Source organism: Acanthisitta chloris, unplaced genomic scaffold (genome assembly GCF_000695815.1).
Source record: "Acanthisitta chloris isolate BGI_N310 unplaced genomic scaffold, ASM69581v1 scaffold9633, whole genome shotgun sequence".
NCBI classification, from domain to species: Eukaryota; Metazoa; Chordata; class Aves; order Passeriformes; family Acanthisittidae; genus Acanthisitta; species Acanthisitta chloris.
Window position 1 is genome coordinate 37,170 of NW_008666576.1, and position 9,752 is coordinate 46,921.

General features: G+C 39.7%; 1 protein-coding gene across 1 annotated transcript in view; it reads right to left on the bottom strand.

Moving 5' to 3' along the window:
• Positions 1–359: 359 nt before the first annotated feature.
• The window catches only part of ELOVL2 (ELOVL fatty acid elongase 2), a 24,257-nt gene continuing 14,864 nt past the window's right edge, over positions 360–9,752 (bottom strand). The window contains exons 3-7 of the mRNA XM_009072182.1: positions 6,128–6,205; positions 4,824–4,995; positions 3,473–3,597; positions 1,135–1,269; positions 360–524 (exon numbers count right to left, since the gene is read on the bottom strand). Coding sequence (XP_009070430.1) covers positions 396–524; positions 1,135–1,269; positions 3,473–3,597; positions 4,824–4,995; positions 6,128–6,205 — 639 coding nt within the window. The 3' untranslated portion in view covers positions 360–395. The remainder of the gene's footprint in view (positions 525–1,134; positions 1,270–3,472; positions 3,598–4,823; positions 4,996–6,127; positions 6,206–9,752) is intronic.

The window sequence follows — 9,752 nt, forward strand, 5'->3', positions numbered from 1 at the left end:
GCTGGATGCATTGAGTGCAGTGCGAAGCCTTGCCTTAAGACCTCTCACATGCACAGAAAGTGCTCACCGTGTTAGTCTGAACAGAGTCCTAAACTTTTGAAGGCATTGATGGATTTATCCATCAAGTGTTTTATAAGGCGTTTTTGTGTCAGCATTAGAGATCGGAAAGGTTTTCTTTTCCATATGAGAAAGATCTTGGCTTTCTTTGTTCTGATGGTGATCTTTGACAAGAAAGAAATTCTACTCATTTTGTTAAAACCTAAATAGCAGTACATTAAGTGTCTGGTACAAAGAACTGATAAATGTAATCAAATAGGTTTTAAGCTAAAGCTTGTAATTCAGTCTTTTTTTTTTTCTTCTTCTTTTTAGAAAAAAGATCATAGGAAACAGTATACTTATTGTGCCTTCTTATTGTTCTGGAATCCATTGGCAGCAGCAAAGTAGTCCTTATGGAAACCATTCTTGATTTCTGTTGTGACAGGGGTTTCCTTTATAGCTGTTCTTGAAGGTGCTTTCCGGTATGTCTATAAAAGCAAAATCCAAAGTAAACATTTGGATTTATTTATTGTCCCCCCAACCACTACTTATGGTTAAGTGTAAATAGAGCTGTCTGATGTTTGTCAATGTAGATGTATATATTTGCTTCAGACTGCATTAAGGGTACTGTAGTCCTTTCAGTGCCATGGGTGATGTTACTTTACTAGTATTATTGTAATACATTTTGATGTCAAGAGAGATTTCAAGCCTTTTACACTAAAATCTCTAGGTATGCAGACAGGCTGGAGCAGTCCCTGTCAAAAGAGGCTGAAGTAAACAATGCAGAGAGACAGCTGTTTATTTTTTTTTCTTACTATGGAGGGAGAAAGTCATAGTGATGACCTCCTCACTGCAGCTCAGGTCTTCCACACTTGTACAGCAAGTAAGGTACCACACTCGGCACTTAGGTGGTCTGAATTTGCTTTGCTGAGCAACTTTTGAGTCTGTTTCTGTCACAGGCATTTCTATATCTATTATTAAGTTCCTGACATACATATTTTAAGCACTGGTGTTCATTCTACATGTGAGTTCATCAATATTGCTATCCAAAACCTATTTTCTTCACTCTTGTCAGAGAGTTCTTGGAAGACTGCTTACCTTAATGTAGAAGTTTATGAAGAGAATGACCAGTGTAGCCATATAGGAGGACTGGAACATGAGGCAGCCAAATGGGAATCCACAAGGCTTCACAGCTGCGCTGAGTGTGTGCACAATAGTGAGCAGAAACTGGATCTGTGGAGGGAAGATAATGCATGATTATTTGCTGAAAAATGGTCAGTGCTAGCTAAATCAGATATACACTGTCCCCTTGTCCTGCTCTTTGGAAGTCTGAATACTCTTAAAAACTAACCCTTTCAACCTCTGACGATATTGTTAGGGTCAAGTTAAAATGATGCTTTTCTGAAATTTAAAAAACCCTAAGGGGTCAGAGGTTTCTAAAAACAAATATGATATTATAGGCTTAGTTGGCAAAATGAAAGCACTTTTTAAATTTTTGTTTGTTTAGGTTCAGAGGGCATTGTTCTATCTTCCAGACTGTATTGTGCCAGGTACAGTGCTGTCTCTATTAGTAAACAGAAACTCAAGAAAACTCTGAAGATTCCAGGAAATAGCTTTAGAAGTCTGTACAGAAAATGGAAATCCCAAGTCTGAGGAGTTCAGCCTAGGCTGGGATTTGCATTAATGGAGGGGTACAAATGAAGCAAAGTTGGAATGGAGAAGGAATTGCAGAAGTCCATCTGCATTTAGGACTCTGAGCCACAGCCCATGCTGGTGCATCTGATTCTCCCCAGCCAGTTGAGCATGCTCTCAGTCTGAGGTGTATTTCAAACAGGGCAGTGTGTTTCAACTGCAGGGATGGTCTCAGTTCAGAGAAGAAGCTTTTGCTGAACGCTCTTTTATGCAGGTGTTTTTTAAGCCCACTGCAAACATCTGAACTTCCAAATAATATGGACAGGTCTTAAGAGGAAAAAAGTAGAAGGAACTTTGTTTCACATTTTATATTGCTGATGGAAACTTTTGGTGTGGCTCAGCTCTTCAGGTACAGTGACTGCTGGAGTAGACTTTTAGAAATCAGACAACTTCTGTATTGCCTAAGAGTTTGTTTACTGCATTTTGTAGTTGTACCATGGTGTGGTGGGTTAACCTTGATTGGCTGCCAGCAGCCCACACAGCTGCTCTCTCCCTTCCTCTACTCCTCTGAGTAGGGGGAGAAAATAAGATGAAAAGAACATGTGGGATTGAGATCAGATCAGGGACAATAATTGATGAAACTTAGCTATTACTGTCATGGGCAAAACAGACTTGACTCAGGAAGATTAATTTGAATTATTTCCAGTGAATAACACAGAAGGATAGCAAGAAATAAAACTAAACCCACCTTCCCCTAAACCCCTGTTTGTTCTCAGGCTCAACTTCACTTCTGACTCTTCTACTTCCCTCCAGTGGTGCAGGGGGATGAAGGTTGTAGTCAGTCCATATTGATTGGACTCTGCTTCTCCTTTCTCCTCATACTCTTCCTCTGCTTGAGTGTGGGGTCCTTCCCACAGAAAACAGTCCTTCATGAACTTCTCCAGCATGCATCCTTCCCATGGGCTGCAGTTCTTCACAAACTGCCCCAGTTGTGGGTCCCTTCCATGGGGTGCAGTCCTTCAGGAACAGGCTGCTCCAGTCTAAGTCCCCTGCAGGGGCAAATGTCCTACCAGCAAACGTGGTAAGAAGGTGTGTTCTTCTTTCCACGGGTCCACAGATCCTGCCAGGAGCCTGTTTCTGCATGGGGTCCTCCACTGGCTGTAACTTCCTTCAGGATGTGTACTTGCTGCAGCATGAGGTCCTCCATGGGCTGCAGGTGGATGTCTGCTCCACTATAGCCCTCCGTGGGCCACAGGAGAACAGCCTATTTCACCATGGTCTTCACCACAGGCTGTAGGGGAAGTTTTGGCTCACCTTCCCTCCTCCTGCTCTGACCTGGGTGTTTGCAGGACTGTTTCTCTCACATTTTCTCAATCTTCTCTCTCAGCTGCTGTGCAATATTTTTTTACCCTTTAATAAATACATCACAGAGGTTCCCCTAGCTTTGCTGATGTGCTCAGCTTTGGCTAGCGGTGGGTCTGTCTTGGAGCTGGCTGGAGCAGGCTCTGTCAGACTTTATTTTTATAACATTTTTTTCAGTTTTTCCATGATTAAGGAGCATTCATTTTCTATGCAAGAGTTCAAAAATAATGGAATTTTGTGGACTGAAGAGTTTCTACTGTATTGTAGAAAATATTTCTGAGCATAATTTCATTTATTAAGCTATGCCAGGCTGCACTAGTGACTTACGTTGTATTCTAACTGGTCTAATTCTGAAAATAACGATGTTTATCATTCATTTAGTCCTCTCTCACATTTCAAAGGATTTCTGGTATTTAAAAATGAGAGTAAAATAGATACATACCAATTGTGCCTGAGTGAGGTATTTCTTCCACCAGAGATATTTGCGCATTGAAGGGATGACTGAGAGTCCATAATAAGAATACATAAGCACGTGGATAAAGCTATTCAAAGTGGGTCCAAAGAAACCTATAAAAATCCATCAATGAAAACATTTTTATATACCAACTGCTAAAAACTGAGAAGATATTATTGCTTGCAAAGTCTCTTGCATATGGTAGGTATTCCCTTCTTGCTTATACTTTGCTGAAGACATTTCTGATACAGAGAAATGCTGTCCTAGGGACAACTGACAAACCAAATAATACTTCCTACAGGGTCTTCCTCATGCTGGATACTGTATATTCTCTCATATTTTTCTTTTCCACTTCTGTTTTCTATTCTGTAGCTTACAGGCTATTGCTTTTCTTTCCCTCCTAAGCCTTCTTTGCATGACTCTCCATTACTGCTGTAAGCTTTAAACACTGCTGTGGGTGACTGTGCTGCTAGTGCAGCAAGTTAGGGCCCTGGGAGGTACTCATGCTCCCACTCTCTGATGCAGTAGCAAGGGCTTTACTCTGAATTAAACTAGCCTTGTATGGCTGTATTTGAGCATCTCTTTTGTTTTCTTCAGTGGCTCTTCTGCTATATCCAAATTTTCAGAATTTCATCCCAGAAAATACCTTGCTACTTTTACTAGTACACTGAGTGAATAATAGTTCTAGGGCAAATTAATTACCCTATGCACTTTACAGGCTATTGATAAGCAGCAGCACTACTCTCTCTACTGTATGGTCATGTGTTTGGTGGCAGTGCTTGACAAGATGGTCTCACGAGTTGTTCTGATTTTTTTCCACTGGTTAATTACTTAACTACTGATTTTTCTACTCCATTAATTATAGTAGTGCAAAATTAATGGAGGGTTGTGCTTTCTAATGTGTCTGAACTTGGTCCCTGCACTTTGCACTAATTTGTTTGCACCTCTAGAAATAGCTCCTAATTGCTATGAAATCCTTGATACCAATTTTACTAGGGTCATGAGTTCTTATATCTGGTTTTTGGAGTAGTTCTATATGATCGCTCTTGTGTGCTACTCAGTAGTATTATGCTTAAAAGTGGTTTGAAGGGAAGGAAATATGAGAGTCATTGCAGCTAAGTGAAAAAACTAGAGCCTAACATAGATATTTTTGTCCTGAACTTTTAGCCATGCTTTTAATTTTACTGTGGTCTGCAGGTTGATCAGCAGCTCTGAAAGGCTATGACCCTTAAAGGTGCTATCATATCACACAGTGTTACACTTCCTTTGCCTGGTGATGTGATTCCCCTCCAGCAACAGCTGACTTATACCCCAGGTGATAAAGCAAACAGAGACTTACTTTGCCCACAGGGTATCCAGTTCAGAACACACCACCAAATGTTAAACATAGTGGCATGGTGATACACATGAAGGAAGGTGATCTGGCTGCTTTTCTTTCTCAGTACAAAGAAGATAGTGTCCATGAATTCAATTACTTTGGAAAAATAATACCACCACAGCACCTTGGCTACCTGTACAAGTAAGAACAAAGGAGCAGGAGATCAGTATCTGTCCATACAAGAGCTTAAGTATTGTTGTACTTCATCAGTCCCTAGGCATGCAACTTCCCAGAAGTCATTAATATGCTTTTGATGGAGCAGCACAAGCTCTGGCTTCAATTTTATTTCCCTTTTGAATGAAGTTTTGAGAAAAAACACATCTTCTTTTATGTGGTTGTTATAAATACATCATTCACAAAATATAATTTAAGAAATATAAACTTTAAGTAAGGGTTTTATAATTGTTCTGTTTTTTCTTCAAAGGTACAGTTTTGTGGGTGGGGTTTTTTTTGTTGATTTTGTGATTGGTCTTTTTTTGTCAAGGGTGCTACCATTTATATTTTCTTGGCACTGAACAGATTTTGCTTCTAGCTGCTTTTTAAAAATCTAAATTTGATTCTCCATACAATGAAATCTATTCTCTTCTAGAGCAGAGACATTTTCCAAGGGCTCGAGGTATGTCCTAGGACAGGTAAAGACAGCTAAAACAGAAAGAGAGAAAACCCCTTATTGATTGGAAAAGGTATTTAACTGATATTTTACTTGCCATAACAGAAGCAAATTTTGGGAATTGGGGAAAATTATAGAAGTTAACCAATCTTCCTGCCCTTGAGCTTTAATGTCTTCTGGGAAGTAAACTTGATGTGGGGAATGACAGAGGATTAACACATGGAATAGGTGTGATGCAGAAATAAGGACTGGAACTAGACATGAGTCAAACCTTAAAATGTCTCTGCAGCTTTCCAGAGTTTACAGTTGGGCTTAAATCCATTTCCAGTTACAGCCCAACTAGAGTTATATTTTAGATGAGTAATTTTTGTTTGGAGTTTTAAAATTATTCTGTTGTCTGCTTTAATAGTCAGGCAACATTATTTTGACTATAGGTCTTGATCCATGGCTTATCAAAATACTCCCTGTCATGCTTTCCACTGCAAGGATGCATGCATATTGCGTTGAAATGATAACACTTGTTTTCTACCAGCCCTTAGGCAACCTGATTAAAACCCTTATGTTAAAGACATTATTTATTGCATCCTTATAACTGCCCTGAAAGCAGAGGTGTTGCATCAGGGATGTGGAGGGAAGGGCTGCTGCTGTCTCTCACCCGGATGTCAGCCTCCCCTGCGCTGTGGAGGTTCTGGCACTGCAAGTTGTAGCCACCTTCCCATGTGGCAAGGATGAGCTGGAACAGAAAACAGAGGAATTATGTTCATGAACAGGTGGAGCAGTTATTACCCCTGCAGTTGTTCTTTGGTTATCGAAAAAAAAAAAAGCAGCACAGAAGTATGGTAGGCACCTAACTCCTTCCATGAACTGATGCTCTTAAACCAGACATCTTGCTGATATTTTCTATTTTGAAATGGTAAAAGCATCAGATGTGTTGCAGATACACACAGAAATTGTGTATTTATTCCATTTCTCTGGCTTTAGAGCCTTCAGGGAATCCATTAAAATCTCTTGTTACTTAATGTAGTGATCCTTGCTCCAAAACTCATGCTTGAGTGTTCTCTGTTCTGGAGCTGTATGAACAGAGCTTGACACAACTACTCGCATGAAACTGTCCTTTGAGAAAAATTCCCTCATGCCAAGCAAGCAAACGGGGCAATTCCAAAGTAGTGCAATGGGAAAAGTATTTCCTAATGGCATACACATATCTCTTAATCCTCCATTGTTAAATCCTGAAGGAAATAATGGAGAGCAGGTGTAGTGCAAGATGGAGACATGAACAGACACACAAGCAATTTCTTAGGTTCTGCATATGTCATACTAGGAAGAAGGCAGAGCAATGAAATGTCAGGGTACCATACTGGGTTGGAGCAGAAGGTTTCTAGAAAACCATATGGTGGCTTCTGACATGGAATCTTTTTAAAGTAATGACCACCTAAAGCACTCAGCAGCCCTTTTGGAATAGGGAGCATCATCTATTGCCTATAGAGACTATGTAGAGTCCATTGATTTTGAAAAGGTCTTGCTTATTTTCAAAGGTATTAAAAGTGGGTTATGGGGCCAAACTAAGCAATTCATGTTCTAGGGTCTGTCTTACTTTCTACAGACAATGCAGTGAGTGATGGTGTGAGAAACACATCAAAGTGTTATGCTGTAAGTAGAATTGCAAGATGCTGAGGGGAGTGCGTTATTTTCAGCTCTGGTGCTGCATTCATGAGAACAATGTATGTTAGCATCTGTACAGACTTTTCCCTTCAGTTCACAGTGAGAAGTAGTCTCCTATGTTGGAGTGTCTATACAAAACTGAAGCAGAGACATTCTCAGTGCATATACAGAATTAATTTCTAGAGTAAATACATTATTACAAAATTATTATTAATAATATTATCTGGAGAATTAGAAAGTATCCTAGAATGCTTATTAAATATTCACATTAAAATGCAATAAAACCTGGAGATCCAGGGTCTCCTACTATTTTGCTTCAGAATTGCAATTCTATGACTCTCCCTGTATTTCTGACTTAGCTGATGTATGTGGCCAAAGTAACCTGTAGAAATTGCAGAGAGAGATGAAAATACAATAAATGAGTGTTTTATAGGTAACTACTATATAACGATCAAAACAAACACACTGTTTCAATGGATTCACCTACAGTGTGTGCCAGAGTTCACCAAACCAGTCTAAAACTAGGGGAAACAACAAAAACCCAACTCTGGAGTTCCTCATACAAATACTCTGTGCAGCCTAAATCACAACTTGTCTTGCCAGGTTGGCCTCTGCTTGGGTCATGTGCCTGCAAGTACATTCCCTGCTGTAGCAGCCAGGAGGGCAGTGGGGCATGGGTCACACCTCTCTAACTTAACTTGCAGAGGTGCAGAAGAGAAGTGGGCAGGCAAATTATGCGGCTTCATTTCTCTATTATATTTCCAAAAGCTGCTGAGTGGAAAAGGGTTTATTTCTGTTCCTGAGTAGGAGGCAGAGGGCATGCCAATTCTCCAGCTGTCCCTCCTGTGGCATGTTCTTAGTCCCCAGATTTGTGCCTATGCTGCAGCTGGCAATAGACAGCTGCTTCATGATGGGTGAGGAGACATTATACTGCATTGTTGCTTTTCTGGGTAGCTCCTCTTGGTGCCTTCTTTGTGCACTTCCCTGCTTTGGATTTTGTCTCTGAGTAACAGGTGACTGATCCCTAAACCGAGTCTTTAAAAATAGGCAACCGAAGCTTCAGCGACAGGTTGTTGTTGCAGATTTGCACTCAATTATGACTTGTTACTTGAGAAATGCTGAAGAAAATGGAATTGTTGTCTTGTTCTTGGCTGGAAACCGTATGGTCAAACAGTGCTGGAGTGTCTGGAGTTCATCTGGAGGCAGCATCTGGGATGCCAGCAGGCTACAGTGGTGACATCTGGGAGTTTTGGTAAGGCATGGCCTCAAACATGAGCATTAACAGCTCTGGCAGAAACCTCTGCTGTAAGATGCTTTGGTGAAGGATGTAAATTATATTGTCTCTTGCTGCTTTATCTGTTTCAGTCAGCTCATTGGCTTTATAGGTGTAAATCAGTGATAGTGGAACCACGTCTAGCCTTTATGACTGTAGGGAGTTGAAATCATGACCCACAAACCCCCAAAACTCTAAAAACAAAGAAGAGGCAACTGCTTTTCCATCCTCATGCACAGGCTAGGGAGGACCTTTTCTCCTGATTTTACTGAGAAACTATAAATTGTTGTTGCAAATGTGCTCTATTGCTTTGTTGGGGTAAAGGGTAAAATTTATGTTTTGTTGTATTCATATTTTATGCAATGTTTCGTAACTTAGGTCTGTGATACGATGTTCCTATGATAATTTTTTATCTAAGGCTCTTAAACAAATTTACCTTATGAGGCATGTAATGTTAAACTTTTTTCCCCCCAAGATTAATGAAAATAAGTTCACCTATTGCATTCTTTATCTGTAAATTCATACTTTTCCTATGCTTGAATTGGTCAAATTGGTCATTTCTTTTTAATCTCTCTTTAAGAATCTACTTTTTCGGGGTTCCAATTACAAAAACACTTTACTCTCTCAATTTATTTTTCTCTTCCTTTTACAACCAACTCATTTTTTGCACTGCTGAAGAAACCTAACCTCATAAAATTTTTTGCTGCAGTAGGTGAAATGTTGCTTCACAGCAATTTGTCAGGAAAATTTTTTAAATATTTCAATTAGTCTGTTTTACAACTGTTCTGACTTGTATACAATTACAATAGATTGGTTTTTCAAAAATTCCTCTTGTATGTTGTTTTCTTGTGTGTTTCCTGCTAGTGCTGAACAGGTGTACTTAGTTGTATCTGAAGGGGTTGTTTTTTATTTTCCTAAATATTCCATTCATAGCTCCCATACTGGAAAATGAGATGAGAAAACCCTCAGAGGCTCAGAAAGAAAATAAAACCTGTGATGTTGAAAATAAACATTTAACTTGGCAATTGAGAAATCTGCAACTCCTTACAAATGGAGTCAGCGTGCAAATGCTTTGGTGTGAGAATACAATTCTGACTGCTAGATTTTCTTTAATTTCTGCTGTTCATTCTTCCACAATTCTGCATAATACCAGATTTTGCAGAGCATTCTGTTTGCCTATTCTCCAGACATTTGACTTAACAGAAGAGTTTCTTCTGGTTTGTGTCTGTGTTTCAAGCGCCAACAGCTTAGAGTGAAGATCTGTTTTGACTGTCTTAACCTCACTCTTTCATGTCAGCTTTTCTGTAGCTCAACATTGCTATTCTCTGCTATGTGTGCCTTGCAC